Raw genomic sequence first — 23,112 nt, 5'->3', positions numbered from 1 at the left:
ACATGTGGGGGCTCCAGGTGGTCCTAGTTGTTGAGGGTTCCTTTGGCACGTTCATATACCTGCCAGAAGTGAGGATATTCTGCCTTGATTAAAAGCAGAAAGTGGGGTGAGCTCTTACAACCCCTCCATATAAACAGTGAAGGGTAGGGCAGCAGTGAAGGTCCCTTCAGCATCCCCAAATCCTCCCAAGGCAGTCACAGCGCTCATTCTTCTTCCTCATTGGTGTCATTTCCATCGGCACCACTCCTGCACCCAGCACAGTTCTACTCACTATCAACACCTTCCCATGTGTTTACAAGGAGTGGGTGGGTGGGTGAAATAGCAGGGTTCTCCCCTACAGTTTAGACTAGGAAGTAGCTGGCAATTTAGCATGCACGGGTAATTCAATAGTTTATTTTAAATGGAAAACATTGCATCTGCAATAACTAAATTTTCTGTATTTTGAGTATTATAACATAACAAAACAGTGTAAACATTTGAAAATGTAAGAATAGGGCAAAATTACTTCCGTGATAATACAAGGCAAATGTTGGCAACCAGCAGCATCTTAACAGCAACAACAGGAAACAGACTAGGTAAAGCACTAATTTATATAGTATGGTAGAAGTGCAACTGCTCTACAGGCTTTACCACGTTGTAGGACAAGTAAAGGATCAATTACATAAGGTTAAATCTATAAAAGAGTAACTAATCCACAGAATTTGAAAATTAGCTTTACGTACCAATTTCCGGATAGAATGTAAATATAATTTGATTTCTTGCATGTTGCTCAAAGTTTTGTGATATTTGTCTTGGCTTGTATGTTTTTATATTATGTATGAGAAAATGACATACTGTTGAAGTGCCTACTTCTTTTTAAACACTTGCACCATGAAATTTAAGCTATGTTAGCAGTCACTATTCAAAAAAACTCCACAACAAAACAAACCAAAAGTTGTCATAGTAGTAGGGCAAAATCCTGCTTTGAAAAATGAGGCAAATAAAAATACAGATGTGGCAATATAAACATTAAAAATTTTCATAAAGCACATAAAGTTCTATTGCATCAATTCCTTTAGGAAAAAAAGATTTGCAAATGTATATCCAAAACAAGTGTTAAACTTCAGTTCTATAATGCTTGAGTTTAGGAGCTAGGGTGACATTGAATTCTTATGTTCCAGGTAAAGTAATAAGGTTCACTTTAAAACAGTGATTATGGGGCAACAACCATATATATATATATATGTTTATATTTGTAACTGCACCTTTGAGTAGGTCATTGAAGATACACTTATGGTGATAAAATTAACCAAAGGGCAACTACATATTCTGCATAAACTCCTGAAGAATAGCTTGTCAATTAAACTTAAAACAAGTCTTTTACAGAGCAGTTTCATTTCTGAAAATTTGTCAAAAATTACAATAAGAATTAATGAAGCTTTAATCAAACCTGGCCTTCAGATCATTCCCCTAAGAATAAAATTATTTTTTATTTTCTAAGCATTTGACTTGACAAGGAAAACTTATTTAGGAATGTTTTACTGATGAAACAAAGTGATCCAGACATTATAGGAAAGAATTAGATATTATATCTATACAAACCAGACTTGAAACATCAAAAAAACCTGAAAGAACGATTAACTGTGTAAGCAGGTACTAGGGCAGATATAATGTGATTCAAAAACTAAACAATTTAGCTAAATTTTTAAGTTCATTAGAATCTTATTAACCTGAACTGTCTGGAGAAGTTGCTGATACAAGGATTCACTTAACTGTATTTAACACTCAGTTTTTCATGAAGAAACAGGTACCAACGACAAACAGAGCTAAATACGCAAAGCTCGAAGATCCTCAAGTATGCCCTCTTGGAAACCTGAATGAAGAAAAACATAGAAAAAGTTTAGATCATAGAAGAAACCAAAAGACAACTCAGAACTGTATGGTTAATATGCAGGGAATAAAAAGTTTCTGTAGTTCCACATTCGTATTTGCATTCTGCTTACAAAGTCTGGATTTAGGGCATCCACATTAAATGTATGCATTTTTAATACAGAACAAAAGACAATTCTCTTCTTGACAAATCTATGGTACCATGCACAGCTTTATCCTTCCTCTTAGGTCTGAGTTTTTAAATTTAAATCCCTCAAAATATTACAGTCAGAAGAAGAAACTTGAATTGAAGAAGTCTATTCACATCTTCTTAACCACAGCTCTCCAGCTGAGGTCAGGTAGCCAAACTACATTCTTAACTCTCTAAGAAAGGAAGAGACAGAATCTTAAGAAACTATTATTTAGCACTTATAAATGGTCAACCACACAGTAAATGAGATTACCCCTAACCTGGAAAAATCCTGCAGCAATGAAAAATGGATAGGATAACAGAAATAATGTTATGACTGCACCTATTTTTTTGGACTATGTGTCAAGTACTTAGGTACCAACAACCTACTAATGAAAACAGTCCAAAGGTTATTTCTGCTACTAGATTTGATTAGGAAATTTTCCCCCATCATAGAAGAAATTGTTTTTTCATCAAAAGACTGAGCATTTTCAGAATTGTGTTTCACTGAAACCCCAAATATTTTTGCTATGTACAAAAGGTATTATTTTAGCCCAATCTTTCACATCAAGAATGCATTTGAAAGATGGCTTTGTTGAAATGTTTGTATAGTGTCCTTCAAAATATAAGATAAATTCCTAAATGTTGCCTTGGGGAATACACCTTGTAGAAGAAACAATAGTTCTCAGGCCAAAACTACTGAGAATTTTTCTGTAATTCCACTTGTGTGGATCTCCTACCTTCATCTTGTGTTCATACAATATTCTTCCGGTAATGGCAGCAAATATTTTCAGGTGAAATGCTACTATTATTACTATTATCTGTGACGAATTTGCATCTTCTCATTTGCTAAATTTGGCAATGAAAACCACAGGCCAGTATCTCACTACAATAGAAGGAGCAGAACAACAGGAAGAATTGCAGATCGGTGGAAAAGGCTTGGAACCTTCAGTGATATATATGTCTGTTCTTGCATCAACATTTGTGATGATGCAAATCCTTCTTCTAAAAAAATCTTTCTGTACTCATATATACTGTCACTTGGAAGCTGTGCTCTTATGATTGGTCTTAGAAGCCAAACTTCCCTTTCAAAGTAGTTTTTGACCTTGAAAATGATAGGATGACTTTCATGAATAAAGGAGTAAGCATGGAGACTTTTTAAAAAATCTGACTGCAAATATAATACAGCTTAAAAAGAATCTATAAACCTTTTCTGCAAGCTCTGTTTTCATGCAGGTCTTTTTTCATACTGCATTACTATTCAAGTCTTACTCCTGTGGTGCATTTGAGCTCCAGATTTAGACCACCTACCTGTACCACTCTACATATGTGTTAAATGTCAAAACTCCTATTAAATTCAATGAAAATCTAGACAACTTACCCAACAGACTCTACAGAACTCAGCCAGCAGCAGACACCCTGCCCCCACTCCATAACCTGAACACTTCAACAGCCTTAGAGGTTCCAATGGCCCAATCTGCGTGGCCTTGGAAAAAAACAATGTACCCAGCATAGTCCAGGCCCCTAAATATGCTTAGTATCTGGCTACTCCTTTTATGCCAAAGAAAAGTCTGAGTCGGTCCCCAGAGAGTAGGGGATTGTCTTTATATGGGTAAAACCAGAATGAATGAGAATGATTTAGTATTAGAATTAAACATTCAGCTTCTTAAAATGTTAAGTACTTCTCTCACATTGCTTTATTGACACATTCCAGCAAAATAAAAAAAGAAAATTAGGATTATGCTGTGATTTCCTGGATAAGTCATGAGGCTATGCAACCTGGCACATCAGTCACAAAAACTGACCCTTGCTGCAAGATAATAGTAAAAATAATTTTGTTGTCATGAATTACAGAACCAAGTCCTTTCTGCTGACTACATCATGGAATTCCATTGTAAGGTCTTCTCACCCATAAATCTTAGTACACAATAAATTTGAAAACTTACAAGTAATTCTCGAGTGTTCAAATGAAAACATGCACTCTGAAAATGTGCAGCAACACATAGTAGAGGAATTCAGAGCAAAGCTTTTCAGAATCAAATATGTAGGTACCCACCCAACAGCAGAAGTTATTTTAGCTCTAGTTTTCTTTTTAAATCAACACCAATGAAGAACTCCTGTCAGAGGAATTTTTAAAAATCATATTTTAAACCCTTTACAGAAGACACTGTTTCCTCTCAAGGGTTTAAGCATCACCTACCATTATCAACTTGATCCTGCAGCATTTAACTCATAAATAAAAAAAAAAAATCAGAGCAAAAAAAAGTAAAGTTCAGACCATTTGCAGAGACATCATTTCTGTTCATCAGTCCTCAGTGACAGTCACAGACTTTGGACCTACAGATATCTATGCTGATCACTAAAACATATCACCTCTGAAGAAGGACCATGCCTGAACCATGCCTGGCTTGAAGCAGAAGAGGTGAAATATAAGACCCAGGAGTAGAATATGCTGAACACTGAAGTATGATGGCCATAGATGGAAAGCTTCATACAATATACTTTTTCTAGGAAAAGCAGACAACTGATATATATGTTCACTGGAAGAAATATATTCACATAAAGAAAGGAAGGACATATGTTGAAGACAAAGGCCAGATTAAAAGATGCACAGGTTATGTTTTGCTTCTTTATTGCTCTGTTTTTCTATTTGCTTTGTATAACGTACATTTTTGTGCTGTTGCGTCTGTGTGACCATCTTGCTTACATCAATATTTTCTTCTGAATAAATATACTTCTATTTATCTCTGAAACAGTTAACTGTACAGGCTACTCCTTCCTGCATGTTTTACTACTGATAACTTGCGATAGGCATTAGGGCATTAAAACTGGTGCGACTCTTATGCTATATATGTCCTTAATATTCAAAGGAACATTCAAAGGTCAAGCTTGTTCTATCTTGCAAGACTACGATCAACAACCACTCATGATGTAGGCTGAAATATCTCACCACAAAACTATATTTATTCAGTTTGTATGACAGACAGTTTTGTCCTTTGATTAGATCTCAGCACCACAAAAGCATTTAGCCACCCCACTTCATGAAACGATACCAAATGATACACATAGCTTCACGTGCATGGTTTATGGTTTTAACTGCAGCTCAGATTCAAATGAAACGTCGAAGTACAAAAACCAGGTTTATTTTAGTCTGAGAGAAAATAAGCCAATCAAAATAAATTTAATCCAAATGCTAAGTACTAATAAGTACAAAATGCCTTTTTTTAGTGTTGCTTGTTTCACAAAAAAAAAGGCAAAGCTTTATTTGTTAGTGTCCAATGAAACTTAGTTTCTGTTACCTCATTATTTTGCTCTAGAAGCCGTTTCTTTAGTAAAGTGATTCCTTTGTAGATAGCTGATATCATCATCATAATCCAAAAGAGTAGGAACTATTACAGATATATGATATTATTTTAATAAAAGAAAAATATTTAAAATTTGTAGTAAGCATACCCAGTGTTTTCTTTCTGTACTCCAGAACGTCTTAAGTAGAAGGCTTACTTCTTTTGACTATTCTTAACTTTGAATAACCTTCTTCTTTCTGCTCACAATCAAACAAAAAAAAGAGGTAAAAACCAGTAAAGCAAACAAAGCAGTAATATTAAGCTAACAGTTCAACTGAAAAAATTGTTTCTCATGAAATGCTTAGTTGAATGCAAAGTAATTAATAAAAGGTTTTATTCTTCAATATAAATATAATTTAAAGTATGTTTATATCTACAGTGGTTAAATAATTAAGACCAGAGCTAATGGGAAAATACCCTTTTACATGCTGGCAACCATGACTTTCAAAACCAACTTGGTTGTCCAAACTTGAGATATAATGACTAAAGCTTACCCTTCAAAGAAGTGCTTAGCAGTGTCTCCAGTTAGTGCCATTGTAGTTTAATCTGGAGAGAGGAGGAATCAGACTGACAAGCACCAGAGAGTCCATCCCTACCCCAGTGAACAGACGAGTCCCTCTCCTATTCCTGAGACTCCAGCTGAAATTTCCCTAGAGCTGTGCATCCACCTCACTTGAGTCCAGCAGTGGCAGTGTTGCACTGACTGTGGCAGGGAGGCAGTGAGAACTTGCTGTCTCCTGACACTTTCCAAAATTAGCTTGCAGGGCTCAGGCAGGTACCTGTGCTACTTACAGTCTGCCTGGAGAGTGAGGAATGCATGGGGCACTTCTGAATCCTGACTAGGACAGGACAGTGCTGAAGTCCTTTGCCTGCCACTGGGAATGATTCAGACAGAGTAGGGCTTGTGAGCACGGAACTACCTCTGCAACTTGGGCAGACCAGATAAGCAGAGAACTTGTAACTGGTCTGGCAGCATTGTTGGAATGGGGAAGGAGCACTGTCCTTTGTATTGTGGTGGAAGTTTCCCTTCAGGGTACTCAGACCCCTGGGGTTCCTATTCTTGTGACCACAGTTATTTTTAGTTGCTGCTTTTCTTCTCTTTGTGAGACTGACTCTACTGCTGTAGCACTGTAGTGCTGGGCCTGTAACTAGTGACTCAGTTGTGGCCCTGTGGAAGGGCCTTTCCCAGCTGCAGCTGGATGGGGCCAGCTCAGAGCAGCTGGGCTGGCGCTTCCCACACCAACTCCTCTCTTCCCTGCTGTAGCTTGAGCTCCAGGGTATGACTGTGTTCCTGCAGCAGGCCCCTGGGGTTGCTGTACCGCCCTTTTCGGAACTGCACTCAAAGCACAGAGTATGTTCTCTTAATTACAGTTAAAACTTCCAGAATTGTCTTGTATTGGGCTTTAAAAGCTTAACAGAACAAAAAGTAGTTTCTACAGAACGTTGCTGAAATCAAGCCCTTCAGATGAGATACTTACAGAGCCACTGACAATGCCCATAGTTATATTGGCATTATATAGCATTATGTTTTCTGTAGAATCAGAAGATCTGCTTCAGAAACAGTAACATTAAACATTTTAGTAATGTCTTTTTCTGGAAACAAACATTTTAAATGAAGGCCTGAAGTAACATAACCAATGGTTAATGTTAGCTTTATCCTGGTTATGGTTTGTTTTATTCAGAACCAGCTCAAAAAGATTTCTTAGTTTGCCTGTTTTACCTGGAACATGCTGAAATGAAAAAAAATTAGATTTCCTTTTTATCTCTTAATGTAGGTCCTTCTGGACTGGATCAAGGGGTGTATGTGTGTGGGGCTTTTACCTGTCTTCTTCTGGCACAACCTTTCTTTACAGATTCTTCCATATTGTTCTCCTTGACTGATGAAGTCAGTTCTGAGGTCAGTGTTTCACATGTCAGATACTTGTTCCCTGTAATCATCTGAAGTATACAAGTTTATATCTTCATTAGCAAAAAAAAACCCGCACAAAATTTTGAACAAGTTTTCTAATTGTTAAAATTACCTATGTTTTCAAAGGTGCCCTCATAACACGAAGTTGAGATAACCTACCAAATTACATTATGGACAAAAAAGGTGATAAGCACAGGACATTTCACCCATGTGCCCATACATGGGATATTATCCTCATTAAAACTGTACTGCAATCAGCTCAGCTATTTATTTTATTGAAATGCAGAGAGAATCACAGAAAAAATTAGGTTGTAAAGTACCTCTGACTGTCATGTAATCATAACTTTTACTCAAAACAGAGCTAACTTCAAAAATAGATCACCTTGCTTTGGGCCTATTCAGTCAAGGTCTGAGAACCCGAAAGGCTAACAACCTCAAAAACGCCTCTGTGCAACTTGTTCTAGTACTTGACCACTCTCACTCTGAAAATTTTTTTCCTTATGTCCAGCAGGATTTTTTCCTGTTGCAACTTGTGCTTTTTGTGAAACTGTAATTAAACTTCTGTTTGCAAAACTTCCACGTTTGTCTAACGGCACAATGCCTTACACACAGCTGCTGTCAGCATTACACAACTGAAGTTTGAGAGGAAGGAATTACTCCATTAATATGATTTCATTTGAAGACAGACTGAACACCAAACAATTTTACCATGTTAACCACACACACCTTGATAAACTGATAAACTGTCTTAAACAAAGAAAAAAAATTTATCCCACCTTAAAAGTCCCACAAAATAGAAGTGTGTGTCTCACATAACACAGTAAATCATTTTCCCTTTCAGAAAAAAACCAGCAGTGGCTGAAAACATTAATTTAGTAGAATTTTAGAAAACCATACTGAGAATGATGGCAGAACATGATGAAAGTCATGCTCTTTATTGCTTAACGTTGTTTTTGAATATACTGAATTTGTGAGAAGCAGTAAGAATGAGCTCTGTTATTTACTGTACCTGTTCAAAATTAGATTTGGAATGATGACTGGTTGTCTTAGCGATATAGTCCTTAGAATGGCATGATGCTTTATTTTCTTCACTTCTGGCAATGCAAACTATACCTTTGAAGACAGATTCATGAATATTTAACCCCATGCCTTTATTTGATCTCTTTGTTTGTTGCAGTGATAAACTGGAATTTGTAATTTCATTGTCTAATTTACAAATCTGCGAGCGCACTTCCTCTGACTGGAGTTGTTCCTGAAGAACTTGCACGGTATTTTGACTTGCAAACTTTTTTCCCCTTCTTGCACTGGAAATAGGAGATTCATATGCATTCAGACTCAGACTGGTGTTGGATTTCTGAAGCACTGGTCCAACATTCTTAAGAAAGAAAGAAGAATTTGTCTTTTTGTGGTTGACTTCACTTGAATTCCCACCTGAAGTTGAGTTTTCAGAAAAATCAGAGTTAGTAATTTGTCCACCAGACTCTGTTTTCCATCGAAATATGGGTGTACCATGTTTTCTGTGTGTTTTTGTTTTCATTACCTGAAATATGCTGCTGTCAGTAGGATTTTTGACAGGCAAATTTTGATCTTGTTTGAAAACCTGAGTTATGCTGGACTTGTGCACAGTCAGCACAGAAGATGAAACACCCATAACTTTTATTGGTCTTTCAGCATTTTCCCTTTTCTTCCTATCCATTTGATTTGTGGCCTTCCCATTCATTTGCATCAACTTTCCTTTGAAAATTGGTATAATTTTGCTGACTTTTGGGGGAGGGAGTTCAAAGGCTGAGTTTACGGGTATTCCTAAAGATTTCGCAACTGGTAACTCCGGTACTCCTGGTATTTGCTTATTATTCATTGATTTCTCTGCTGCTTCAGTGCTAACCTCTCCTGCGCCCTCGCTGCTACTCGAAAAACTGCGTGTTCCCGGCTCTTTGAGCAAACGCTCCATCCAGTGGCTGTTTTCCGCACTGCACGGTGAAGGAAGTCTAGGCAAAGTCGGATTCCTTGGAGGAGCCTGCGTTAGAGATACTACACAAACCATCTCACCATCCAATTTCATATGCTTAGATTTTATTTCCTGCAATAAAACAAGAGTTGTTAAATTGAATGAACTGGATTTAAAAAGTCTGATAGTGCCACACAATGCATCACGATGTGATATCAACCTAATACATATCACAAGATATAAGCATACATTTTCCTGTTTTGAATCAGAATGACTATATTTTTATACAACATTTAGTTGTCACTATAAATTAAGGGGGTTTTTTTCATCTCCTCCAGTTCTTTGTTTATACACTATGCTGGAATATCGTATTTATCAGAAGGAAACACTTAAATTTAAATTACAGTCATTATCTTGGTTTAGTGCTTTCCAACTGGATAATGTCTACCCCTTTTGAGGTGGTCTGCACAGGGTTTGATTGGCAGGGCTCCTTGTCTCTTAAGACTTCTAAAAGCATCTGTATTCTGAGCAAAAGACAGTTTGGATGTCTATAAAAACTGCAGATGACACAGAGGAGCCATTCTGGCTTTGATCATTGAAGACACATAAACAGGAACTGCTTTCTGAAAGAGGATTATAGCATTTTAGAAACTCTGCAACTTCTGTCACTATTCTTTGTTCAGAATTAATTACTTCATTTCTTTCACTACTACCGAAGAAATTTGACTCTCAGCCTTTGTCGCAATCTCAAATTAAAGGAGTTTTGATTACTTACCTCCTTTCCATCACGAGACATGGAGCAAATCTTACAGCTTGGTTTTAAATGTTTAAGTTCACAGAACTTTCTTTTTAAAAATTAATATTGCTATATTAATAACAATAATTAATTGTATATTATATATTATGTATTATATATTATATATAATTACATATTAGATATGTTATGCACTTATTATTATTATTGCTATTGTTATTGTTATTAATGTTTTGAGTTGGAAGGGACCTAATAGGTCATCTAGTTCCAGCTCCCCTTCCATGGGCAGGGACACCTTTCACTAGACTGGACTGATCAAATCCCTATCCAACCTTGCCTTGAACACTTGCAGGGATGGGGCATCCACAACTTCTCTGGGCAACCTGTGCCAGTGTCTCACCACCCTCACAGTAAAGAATTTCTTTCTAATATCTAATCCAGATTTACCCTCTGTGAGTTTAAAGCCATTCCTCATTGTTCTGTCACTACATGCCCTCGTAATAGTAATAATAGTAATAGTAGTAGTAATAATAACAATATTGTTATCATTGTTATGGAAGAGAGCTGAGAAAGTTCTGGATATCCAACTGTTAAAAAGCATCTATAGAATTGCAAATACTGATAACACCAAGTCCAATTTTTTAATGTATTTGTGATATGAATAATAACATAACAATGGCAAATAACAATGTAATTTTTCCTTCCACATTTAATTAAATGTTACAGGATTGATAGTTATTTGTTGTGAAAAGCACAGTTATATGCTCTTACTGTGCTCTGAATATGATAAAGACCACTTCATACCATGAAAAAGCATCACCATCAATATGTTTATAAAAAAGCCTTACACCCACCAGAGCCTTGGAGAGTTCTTGTGTACCATAAAGTGCTTTACTTGTCATCTTCACTGGGAATCCACATAGTTGTGAAAGATTGCTCTTCATGTCAGAAACAAAAGAGTTCACTACACTTTCTGCATCTGTTCTAGGGAAATACTGCACTGGCTGACTACGAACGCAACTTAAAGGATACCTGAATAAGTGTTAAGCGATACACAACAAATTTCTTTATGTTTCTATAATTACTAATCATCTTTGTAGAGAAGAAAGCATGAACAGGTCTAAAGCTTTTTTAAAAAGGTGAAAAAAAGCATTTAGTTTCTTGCAGGACTGAAGCTTATAAAGTTACAGGACTTCAGCATGACTATACCATACTAACCTACAGTAGTAAAGATTACTCAGTAGAAGTAATCCTTAGTCCAGTCTTTCCTGGTAGGAAAATTCTCTTTAAAACAAATATTTGTTGGCCATGTTTTTACAAGAATTTAACTCTTTCTTTTACATCACCATTTAGAGTGGCATTATCATGTTTACAGAAGCCGTGAAATAAATGGCTCTATTTGACTATTATTCAACACTAGAACAGAGACTTGACTAAATATTTTGTTTCAATTTGTCTAGTGAAACAATTCTCTACTGGCTTCCATAAAAGTACGAAAAAGAAAATGTGGTGCACTCAAAAATGAAAAGCAGAGCTTTGCTAGAAATGTAGTAGAGGAAATGTAACAAATATATTCTGAAAGGATACGTGAAGAACCTTTCCCCTATTGGTTTGAAGTAAACACTCAAGTATATTTTTGTCTCTTCAAGATCCTCAGGAAGAATATAACCATACTTCAAAAAACCAAACACAAATGTGTATTACAAATACAAACTCAATAGGCACAAAGAAGGAAGTGAAAAATCAAAACTGTATATGTTTCTTACCAAACTCTTCCAGTGCACCTGAAATTCTTTATATGAATGGAAAGGAGATTCTGGAGGAATTATATGGCTGATGTTTATGATCTGACCCATTTTCATGCTGTGCACAGGTAAAGAAGGGATGCTTAGAATGAGTGTCAAAAAATCCAGCCAAAGATATACTGGTCTTTTGGAAAAAAAAATAATTTGGCATTGAAAGTATTTACAGATTATTTTTGTTTTGGGGACATTTAGCTCATAAGTTTATGATATAACAATAGCAATACTTCCTGAAGTGTGGAAAAGAACTTGGCATCTACAAGTCTAATTTATCTTGTCCGTAATACTACCAGTGAATAGAGAAAAAAAGCAAATATATCATTGCTTCTCATATTTTTATGATGAAAAAGCATACGTAAAAATAAAGATAGTTTGTGGCAAAGATGGAAATATTTTTTCTTTAAATTGACACTTTCTGCTAAAATTATATTTGAGAAAAACTGATGCTTTTGTATACCACAGAAGTAGCACAAAATTGAAATAATACTTAAATGTGTAATTTATGATTCATCGGTTAATTTTTCTCATTTTCCATAACATTTAGATAATAAAAGAAAAAAATAGATTCCTGAATGTAAAACAGACCGCAAAACAGAAGTGTTCTTATCAGTAGTATCAAGTTCACAGTTTGTAGGGCAAGCATTCCAGGAAGTGTTTATTTCTGCTGAAATGTAAACAGATTCCTACCTTGGCAAAACATAGCACCAGTTACTTAATATGGAATGTTGGTGAATAACTGTATTTTCATTGCTGTCAAACAGCTTTACAGTGTTTTCTGAAATATTGAAATCTCCCAGCTTAAAAAAGAAAAAAGAAAAAGTTCTTTTGAAATATTTCTACAGTCATCCAAAACTAAAATTTTCAAAATTTTTCTTTTATCAGCTCTCACAGAGTGATTATTTTAGAAGACATTCATATTATCAAATTGCACATTATCTTATTTTAGAGCTCACACTTCCATAAGCTATACAAGTACAAGGTTTAAAGTTTATTTAAATCAGTGATATTTAAACTTTATTTGAGATGTTTTAATAAGTAAGAGTACAGGAATTTCTCAAACTGAGAGCTGTCTTACTTCCATGCACATTTTTTAAAATGCAAATCAGAAACCCATGTTTGACATTCTAGTAACTGTGTATGTTACTTTGCCTATTCAGGTGCAAATATCCAAGCAACAGAATTAATGGGACATGCAGTTTCATCCTCTGAGAAATCAAAAAACACCACACATTTTCACAATGTCAATATTTGACTCTGCGGGACAATCAAAGACTGAGACTTGAGAAATATTTTATCTTTCTATGGTCTACCAGGGTTTGCATTTATTCACTGACAGGAAAATCTGGACATTTCTGTTTCAGAAAGGTATTGAAAGGATCAAACTGATAATGAAGCCACATCATGATCACGTCCATCATTGGACTGTGTCGTTTGGGAATTGGATTCCTGTAGATGGCTTTAATGTTTGTGCTGTCCCAAGCACATCTTAGAAGAAATCCTATTCTTCTATTCTAAGAAAGAATTTTAGAAGAAACTGGCAAGCCTGACAAATATGACCCTACACGGACATATGCACCAACGGTGACATGGCTGTCACAATGGATGGTAAATTTTCAACCTCAGCCATGATTTCTTAAACAATTTATTCATTATGCTTACAAGCAGCATACTCCTAGTTGCACCAGTACCTTGGAGGTTGCAAAGAATATGAAGTAGATTCCATAATAATCATATACATAATCATATACAGGGACTTTAAACGTGGTGCTGACAACTCACCTGTAGTTTCAATGTTGTTACTCAAAAACTGTCTATGTATTACAGTGAGACTGAATGCTTTCTAGAAAACACTGCTAGAAGGAAATCTAGAATTACAAAACACTCCACTACTATATTCTGTTTGCATTTTTGAAAGGTCTCTTATAGAATCTCAATTTTATAATGTTTGCTAGAATGTATCAATATAGATACGATATGGATGTAATGCTCTTATAACAGGTGCAGATAGTCAATAACTATGATTACTGTCTCAGTGCAAGCAGAAATAAGCACTTCTATCCCTGTCGTGCTAATTGGATGTCACCTAACAGAAGACAGAGTTGAATAAGACAAACAGAGTCATAGAAAATATAACTGGCTTATACCTCAGGGGGTGGCAAACGAATAGAGCAAGCCTCCACACTGATGCAGAGCTGTCTCTCTGACACATTGAGGTCTACAACTAAAATTAAAAAAAGCACAAAGCCTTGTTTTGAATTACAGTTCATCTGTTAGGCAGAAAGCTAACCCAGGTATTTATTTAAGGTAATTGTTAGTCAAAATGTTGCATTTGAAAATCAAAAGGCTAGACTTTCTCAGCATGGAAATTAAAACCAAGAGCATTTAACTATGAAAGTAAAAATAATAACGAATTACCGTTGCACAATACATCTCCCTAGAAACTCAAGGCTGGATGTGCAACTGGATGCCTCATACTCTTATCTTTCAGTAGGAAAGACTATATGAACAAGGCATGCATTTATTGGCACACCTCCATAACTTTCACCCAGCTTTGAGTTCATCAATATACGTCCCTCTTACAAATTTAGGCTCCAATATCCCCAAATGTAGCCGTAAACTTTTATACAGGAATAAAAATATTACTTAGTAATTTTTGCAGTAGCTAAACAGCATGCTTTGTGACTTCACTTTTGTGAACAGCAAACATAGTACATACTGACAGTCACTATAGCTCATTTTCCTATCTATTATTACAAAACTTTCACATCACTTGCAAGACTCATCATCTGGGGCAAGTATATTTATTTGCAATAATCATAACTTTAAATGGGCAAATTTCAACCTATGGCTGTAGATTAATAGCATTAAAATTACCTTTTTTGTGGGCAATTTTTCAAAGGTTCAGTTGAGCTGACAACTATTACAGCCAGAGTATCATCTGTCATCAAGCGTATTTTGACAGAAGTGATTTCAAAATGAAAATCAAAGACACAAATGACAAGACTGTGGCAGTAGAAAAGTACTTAATTATACCTTGCTCTCTCAAGTTTACCATTAACAGAATTTGTACTTACCAACAGCATTTTGCCTTCCTGAATGAGACAGAAAGTCTTTTCCTTAACAAATAAAATAGATAGGCATTATTTTCTAAACTATGTCTAAAGTCTTTGTGGGAAAAAAAAATAGGAATCACACAGCTTTGTTTGTGTGTGCCAGGAATGCTGAAAGGTGTGTTCCTTTTAAGGAGAGAAAACCTGCTCTATCAATTAACTTTTCACTGATTTATGAACATCTTACATAAAAAAGAAAAATGTGTAAAAGCATATTAGTGGACAGCAATTTATACACTGCTTTTTCCTCCTGGTAAGAAGCAACTATTTTTAAGTGACATAGAACTTTTTTTAATTGACTAACAGTTAATTCACTTCTCAGGATCAAAAGCAAATCTGTATAGCATTACTATGTATTTTACCAAATATTTTTTGCCCAGCTTTAGCAACATAAAGGATTAGACAAGCTGCATGTATCAAGGTCACGTTGCTGTTGGTCGATGCATTTATTGCAATCAGCTTTGTATCAGCTACCATCTAGCCCTCTACTTCTAGCTGCTACTCCTGAATCAGTTGATTTCATTTTGAGAGCCATATATTTTGAAGATACTGAGAATAGGATACTGTTATTATTGTGGCTGGAAATAAGATAACACCGTATACACTTTTCTCAGTGTACATTTGAAATGATGTATACAATTGCTCTACTTATTACCAGCACACCACAGCATCTGAAGAACACATGCCACTGCTGAAAGCATGAATCTGAAAAACAGGTCCAATTTTTGGAAGACATTCACTGTCCAACAATATTTGGTTTGGAAATTATTAATCTGGTACATTGCATTCATCAAATAATTACTTGATCTAGAAGATGAAAAAGTGAATGGTATGTCCATTCATGTCCATTCCATTTATTAACATGAATCATTGAACTTAGATAAAGAAACAATAAAGATGCAATTAAAGAAAAAAAATAAGTCAAAGGAACAAAACAATTTATTATAATGAATGAAATAATTACGGAAATTAAATTATGGAAAATAAATGCAACAATAAAAAACTGGAAACTAAATGCTTGATCCCTGACCCAGGTCAGCCAAATACCTTGCACCAAGAGATGGCCAGCCTTGTTCCATTTGGGTGCAAGTCTGGCTGTAAGTGTATAGGAGAGACAGGTTTGAAGGATGGCTGGAGTAACTGTTTGTGGTCCTTCCAGCTAATAACAAAAGCGTAAAAAAGAAACATACATTATTAATAATTTAACAGATTTTTTCAAAAGCCTCAGTCAAAATTTAAGCAAAATACTGTTACTGCATCTTGGAGTCAAATCCTAGTGTATGTCACACATAATCTACTTAGTTGTAGGAGGAAAGTATAATATTTGATGTAGGCATTTAGATTTCATGCGTCAAAGTAAGGTGCGCTACAGCTCCTATAATGTTTTCACAGGGCTGAAAATAGACTTGGGGAAAAGATCAGTTGAACTATCTGGAGTACTTTACTAGATATGCAACTCTTTCCAGACAATAGGCACAACATCCAAAACTGACATTACCTCTGCTGTCAAACTCAAAGCCAGAGACATTTTCTTGCAATCACAACAGATAAATGTAGCTTTGCTCACCCAGCAGCACCACTTGCCTGACTGTCTGTCCTGCAGAGCTTTCTCTTGATCATTAGCATTGGTCAAGACTTGGTCAAGAAACGAATTATAATGGCTTAAAAAGACTTAACTAATACATCTCCAGAGGGATGTTTCTAGTGAGACCCTGCAAGGAACTACTTGCAGATCATGGTTATTAACTATACTTCATGCTTCTTATCTGCTGGTGTTGGAAAATCTAACAATGACAGGTTAGCTGCATATGTCAACATAAAGCAGTTTTGTGAGATAAGCATATTCAAACAGTATATGTCTTATTAATCCAGATAAGCATTTGCACTTCTTGGAACAAAGAAAAATACACCCAGCTGGCTGTTCCAATGAATTATGAGAGCTACTGGCTTTGATTACAATCAGTCTTTTGACTCAGCAATTCTAGTGCATCCACACATACATTCATAAACCCCCCAGATGTTGCAGTAAATTATACACACAATGCTCTAAAAATATATCAGCTGTTAAGCTCAGGGTTTCCATTTCTTCTCTGTGCTTTTGCTTTGTTTTCCTGTACAGGCTGAGTAAACCCAAAGGTGAATGGGGAGACAGTTCAGCTGCCTGGACATCCCCTGCTGGGGAATATATGGGGCACTGGTGGAGGGAATGATCAGTAGGAGAGCCAAAGGCTTTGGCCCAAAGAGCATGTTGCCAATGCCCCTATGCAGGATCAGGATCCCACCGCAATTGAGAAATCTAGGGAAGTTGTTCAAGAACTTCTAAAAACTTTTGACTCTGACAAAGTATACTAACTATACCCAGACTCATAAAACGCATTTTGTCTGTGGGGTAGATTTTTTCACCCTGAAACCTGGCTTCAGTTCAAATTGCATGGTCTATGAAAAATACTCATTTCTGACAACAGCAATTGCAGGCAAGTGTAACAGACTCAAGAACTGTTATATTTCAGCACTTACAGTAGCTCCTTGTCTCTCTACATAGGCTTGACATATTCCCGAGTTGTAAAATGGTATCTAAAAATAACAATTAAAAAAAAATAAACCAAGTGTCTGGAATTAAGAGGTGTTTTACCAAATCATAAATTAAATTCTGGTACAACAGTGACTTTGCCTTTGAGAAACATGCTCCGGAATAGTTAAGTAAACATTTTATCCTGTATTTTAAAGGAGATAACTAAAATTAGTTCAGGTATCTGTCATAGTGTAGTCTCATTTCTAGCTGAAGATACATTAACAAACAAGGACAAGTCTGCCCAAAACACAATTGCAGAACTCTGCTTCTCTTCTTGCAAATTCGGTGGCATCTTACCAGTTGAGTCCATTCCATTCCACAAAAAGGTTCACAATCCAAAAAGACCATTTCAGTCAAAAGAGTAGAGGACTTAAGGTGTTCTCTACATCACTAATGCACAAAAATAAAAGTTTGCTTTAAATGAAATATTTTTACTTATCCCTGATCCTCAAACAAAACACTTCTGTGAAAAACATACATGTATGTATAAGAATACAATTGACCTCTAGCTGTAGTTTGGTTCAGGCTGATCAAGAAGCAACAGGTCTCACATCTTTGGGATGAACTTGCAAGCCGGAAAGTCCCTGGCTCATGTACAAGGGAGTGAAGGTGTCTTGAAAAATATTTCAAAAGGTGTTTTCGAAACCCAAAAGTACATGATAACCAAGTACAGAACAAGATATCAGCACTAAATGAAAGACATTTGTCTTATCTATACTATTGACTAAGAGCCAACTCCTTCATCCTTTTAATATTAAGATCAGGATGGACTCAATTTGAGCTCTCCCTGAATGCCAGCCTATACGACAGCTAGCCTGCATGGCAGGTGACCCTCCCCTTGAGCAGGGACCCCTCTCAGGTTTTGAGATTCCATACCCGAAACTAAGAGATCCTTCCTTACTCAAGGCCAGGAGAGCTCTTACCTGTGATCTGCAGTAAGTGACTGATAGCATGCTGAATTAATACTATGAAGCATTACCAATCCATGCAGCTACTCAGATACTATAAACATTATATGGATAATTCCACTGAACAGTTGATCAAGTCCAAGACTAAGATTGGATCCAGCCACACCTAGGCTCCAAAAAGGAGTTCAGAAAGCAAGGGGGTCCACTCTGAACCTATGACTCTACTGGAGGACATGTTATTCCTTGTACCTCTAGTCTCTCTCTGAGTCATTCTAACACAATTTTCCTTTGCATGTTTCTTCCATGTAGTAATTACTGAGGCAAACCTTGCCATCAAACTTACCCAACCTTGTCAAGCCACTGTCAAAACTTTGCTAGATTCCATCAAACTCATCGAACTCTGTCAAACTATTATTTTACCTCAATAAAGCATACTGTGGCTTCTCTCTTTTGAGTGAGGTGCATTCTGCACATCTGCAGCAGCATGTAACTACAGATACTTATTTACACAGTGATACTGACCGCCATTACAACTGAAATTTGATTCAGTGTTCCAGTAACAGGTGCAGAAAGGATCTCTTGATACAGGAATAATAACTGTCTATAAAAAAAAAAGAGAGAAAAAAATTTAAAAATAGTTTTACTCACTTGATTTCCTCAGCTTAAATTTATTTTCCTCACCTTCTGCAAATATAATACTTTCCACTCTTAATCAGTTTCCAGTGGTTCAGTATAATAAATTGGATTAGTCCAAGTTACTTGCTCTAGAAGACCCACAGTGGTCTAAGACAAAGACTACAGGCATTGGGCACATAAACAGAACTCTCCAAAAGCATTACTTTTGGCAGAATTTCTCATTTCTCCTCTTTTCTATTAAAGAGAATGACACAATGCATGGTGAATGTTAGGGAGAATACTTCTGCTTTCCAAATATTCTTTTCACTGAGTCTCAACCCACATAAAGCATTCCATTTTTGCAGGTGAACGCAGATTAACTTTAACCATTTATTAATCTGATGTATGTGGCCCCTGTTAGTTTCAGCTGATGAAATTTAAAACCTAATGGAAATTTGTTTTTTCTCCCCAACACTCAGCAAGGCCCCTGCCCAAGAAAAAAACTCTACGTTAAATAATTTTGTACAGCTTGCCTCTGATAAGAATTTTGCTGATTTTATTACAGTTAATTCTAGTACTTCTAATAAAATATTTGAATAGCAACCACCAACAGCTTCTGAAAATAATAGCCCACAAAATTCTTTACCTGCAGGTTTTTATCTGTGTATTCCTTGTCTCAGCTTCTGGTATCTGAGAACTCAGTGTTACTGTAGCAGCACAGAGTTTTTGCAGCTCTGGCAGACTGACAAAGAAGAGAGACTGGTGCCTGGTTTTATTCATGGTGTATAGTTGATTGCCCCAAGGCAGCGCCTGGGTCTTAAAATGAAAAATTAATTCATTTTTATAAGGCGAATATTTGTTTACAGAACTTTATAAGTATATGGCATTAAGTAAATGAATAATCAATTATCTTCTGATTAAGAGTAGGTAGGAAATACAAAAATTTAGTCAACTAAAACAGCTCAATATCCTTTTGTTATATGTAGTGCATCGTACTTGAAAAAAACCATTATTTACAAAAGCCAAAATATTCAGACTAGAGGCAAGGACAAAAGTATACAGAGTACATGCATATACATGTATGCACCTCTGTCATTTTTGGAACCTCTTAAAAAGCACCAAAAGAAACCAGAAGTTCAGACAGAGAATGTGATCCTTTGATACAGTACAAACAAATTTCATGTCAGTAGAAATAATATGAAGTTATAGCTCTTACCTGTCTTGCTGGACACCTGTTGTGTGCTTCTGTGTATTGCAGCACAGGCTGAGCTCAGTGTAATGTAATATTTATGATAAAAAAAAAATCTAATATTTCAGTATTTGAATAAAAAGACACCTTTTAACAATAGCACCTTTCTCAATCAAAGTGTTTCAACGAAAGACAAACAGGTAGAAAGTCTGCTTGACATGAAAAGCCAGGAACAAACACTGCACACCAGAAAAAGATGTTTTAATAGTTCTTCCCTCTCCAAACCCTTAAACACTTTCGGAAAATAGTCTCACCATTGCAGTGAAGACAGTAATAAATATTTTGATTCTAAATTTTATGAAATCACCAGATATTCCCTTGAAAAGCTATTTTGAAAAGCATGATAAAAAATTATGAACTGGAAATATATTTTGAGGACCAATGTCAAAGATAATTCCACTGTTCTGCTTACACTGTAACACATTGAACAAATTAACCTTAGTCATATCCTGGAAAAATCACAAGATTAATGTTTTATAACTGTAATTTAAAAGAAAATAGCATGTTTCCTTGCTTCTTACCCTTATAGGAAAACACATTTCAAGTTTTTACAAAAAGCATGAAAAGAAGATTTTTTTAAGATGCCAGCCAAGACTATCACTTCATCAGGGAATTCCGAAAGCTACAGCTCAAGGGAAAGGACCATTTTAAAAAAATGAGAAAAAAATCTTGTCTTTTTGCAAACCCAGAGAAGAAAGCCCAAGTCCTCTGCTTTCATAATGTTTATTGGGGATTTTTGTGGCAGCAATGTTATAAAACACATGCTGCAATGCTACAGTGCCCTGCTTGTTGTTTGAGGCCAACTCCCCTGTGGGAATCACTCGCTGTGTAATGCGTAAGTTAAATCTTCCCAGACGTCTTAAAAGCTGATGGGACAGAGTGCTTGCAAAAGGCTTCTCCCATCAGGGGAGAGGATAAAGAGAGGAGTACCAGTTAACACAGAACTACCAGTTAAGAAACAACTACCAGTTATAAATCACAGAAAATAAACCCAATTGCCTTCTGTACAAGTAAGAGAACTTTATGTCTGTGGTAGAAATTACACCTTTAGACGCCAATAATCACAACACATGAACTTGAAACCATCACTGAGTTCCTACTAAGCCGAACAGAACTTAAGTCAGAGAATGACTATTGCTGTTTTTCTGTCAGAAAAGGCAGGTAAATCACAGAGCTGGGCAGTGATATTTGCAATTTTCAGTATCAACCTGGAAGATGAAGAGCCTCCTTATTAAAGCTGAGAATACTACCAATCTGAGAGACAATGGCTACTCTTACTGTCAGGCTGACGGTAAAGAAGTAGAGGCAGGACCTGAAGGTGGTGGTGGGGTACAGTGGGGTACAGTGAAGCTGTCCTGCACACACACACACAGAGTACAGAACATCTGTAAGCACCAGCTATGAGGAAAGGCGACAGGTCATGCTGGGTAAATTCTATGCCACAAAAAAGCCCAAACCAAACCCAACCCAGCCTGTAATCACTTTGGAGCGTATCCACGAGACTGCTGCTGTTGAGGCACCCAAGTTGTGTGTGGACGTGACATGGAGATGGGGGGACCCGTATTGGACCGACATACAAAGCCATCAAACACATCCGAGACCAGAGCTAAAGAAACATGTTTTACCTCAGAGAAAACTGAGGGGAAACAGGGTGCTGGGCGGGGGACAGAGCCTGACCGAGAGGAGAAGAAGGCGCTGCTCCCTGAGCCCTCAGCCCAGCCGGCAGCGAGGCAAGGCGCTGTCACAGGGAAGCCTCTCTCCAAGGCCCGCGGGAGAGCTCTCCCAAGGCACGGCGAGGGGCTCCTGCGACGGCCGGGGGTTTTGAGGAGCTGTGAGGAAGCAGCCGAGGCAGGGAGGTTCCTGGAGCCGCCTCTGCCGGGATCACCTCACGGCGCTGCGCGGGAACAGCGGCAAAAGCGCGGGCGCCTCCAGGCGTTCCCGCCTGCCTGGATAATCGAGGGCGGGGTGGGCTGCGAGGGTAACCTCCCGACCAGCGGCTGGCCTGGTGGGACACCGGGCAGGAGAGGGAAGGGTGCTCCTTATCGGCACGGCAGGTTCCCGCTCGCACCTGCAGAGGGAAGACCGGCGGCAGCCGCGGTGGTGAAAGGCAGCTCCTCGGGCGCCGTCCTGCGGTCGCAGCTTGGCGGGGCTCGGCGGCCGTGACCCGCCGGGAAGGTGGGAAGCGACCTCTCGGTAGGGAAGCTCGGCAGCCGGGCCGAGGCAGAACGCGGGGCACGGCGTGCCCGGGCGGGCACGGCGCGGTGGGAGCCTGGGCACAGCCGCGCCGTGTGTGCGCTGTAAGGCAGCCCGGCACGGCGTTGTGGGCACTGCCCGTGCCAGGGATGCCTTAGCCGGGCACGGGCAGCACTTCGCGCAGCCGGAGCGCCAGCCGGCTTTATCGCAGTGGCATAAAGGATGACTTGGATTAGATGTTAGGAAAAAATTCTTTACTGCCAGGGTGGTGAAGCACTACTGGAACAGGCTGCCCAGAGAAGCTGTGGGTGCACCATCACAGGATCTCAGAGCTGCTAGTGTTCTAAGGGACCTCTGCAGATGATCTAGTTCTACCCCCCTGCCAAGGCAGGGTCACCTGGAGCAGGTTACACTGGAACGTGTCCAGGTGGGTTTGGAACGTCCCCAGAGAGGGAGACTCCACGACCTCCCCCGGGCTGCCTATTTCAGTGCTCTGTCACCTTCAGCGTAAAGCTCTTCCTCACGTTGAGGGTAAACCTCACGTGTCTCACTTTACGGCCTGCGAGCGCCGCCCCATTACCTCTGTCCGCCCGCGCCCCCCGCACCAGTAGCGTGACCGACGGTCGTCACGTGGGGGGGGGAGGAGCGGCGGCGGGAGGGGGCGGGGCAC

General features: G+C 37.9%; 1 protein-coding gene across 8 annotated transcripts; it reads right to left on the bottom strand.

Annotated features, from left to right (window-relative positions):
• Window positions 1-364: 364 nt before the first annotated feature.
• Window positions 365-23,014, bottom strand: CUNH18orf63 (chromosome unknown C18orf63 homolog). Of its 8 annotated transcripts, none has more exons than XM_027746014.2 (14): window positions 19,647-22,311; window positions 18,908-18,986; window positions 17,423-17,479; window positions 15,953-16,064; window positions 14,870-14,911; window positions 13,940-14,016; window positions 12,483-12,592; window positions 11,760-11,856; window positions 11,581-11,666; window positions 10,848-11,025; window positions 8,301-9,371; window positions 7,204-7,320; window positions 5,492-5,579; window positions 365-1,852 (listed from the first exon to the last, which is right to left on the bottom strand). In XM_027746014.2, the coding sequence occupies exons 1-13, from the start codon at window positions 19,778-19,780 to the stop codon at window positions 5,523-5,525; spliced, it is 2,217 nt and encodes a 738-aa protein (XP_027601815.1). In that variant the 5' UTR covers window positions 19,781-22,311; the 3' UTR covers window positions 365-1,852; window positions 5,492-5,522. The 8 variants fall into 8 exon arrangements, with proteins under 8 accessions (XP_027601815.1, XP_027601816.1, XP_039242623.1 ...); XM_039386689.1 differs by lacking the exons at window positions 365-1,852; window positions 5,492-5,579 and adding exons at window positions 5,973-7,112; window positions 22,318-23,014 and having other exon boundaries at window positions 19,647-21,647; XM_039386692.1 differs by lacking the exons at window positions 365-1,852; window positions 5,492-5,579 and adding exons at window positions 5,973-7,112; window positions 22,318-23,014 and having other exon boundaries at window positions 19,647-19,816.
• Window positions 23,015-23,112: the final 98 nt, after the last annotated feature.

Source organism: Pipra filicauda, unplaced genomic scaffold, assembly GCF_003945595.2.
Source record: "Pipra filicauda isolate LSUMZ 115617 unplaced genomic scaffold, ASM394559v2 scaffold4_size7858003_pilon, whole genome shotgun sequence".
NCBI classification, from domain to species: domain Eukaryota; kingdom Metazoa; phylum Chordata; class Aves; order Passeriformes; family Pipridae; genus Pipra; species Pipra filicauda.
This window is presented reverse-complemented; position numbering and strand designations above follow the sequence as displayed.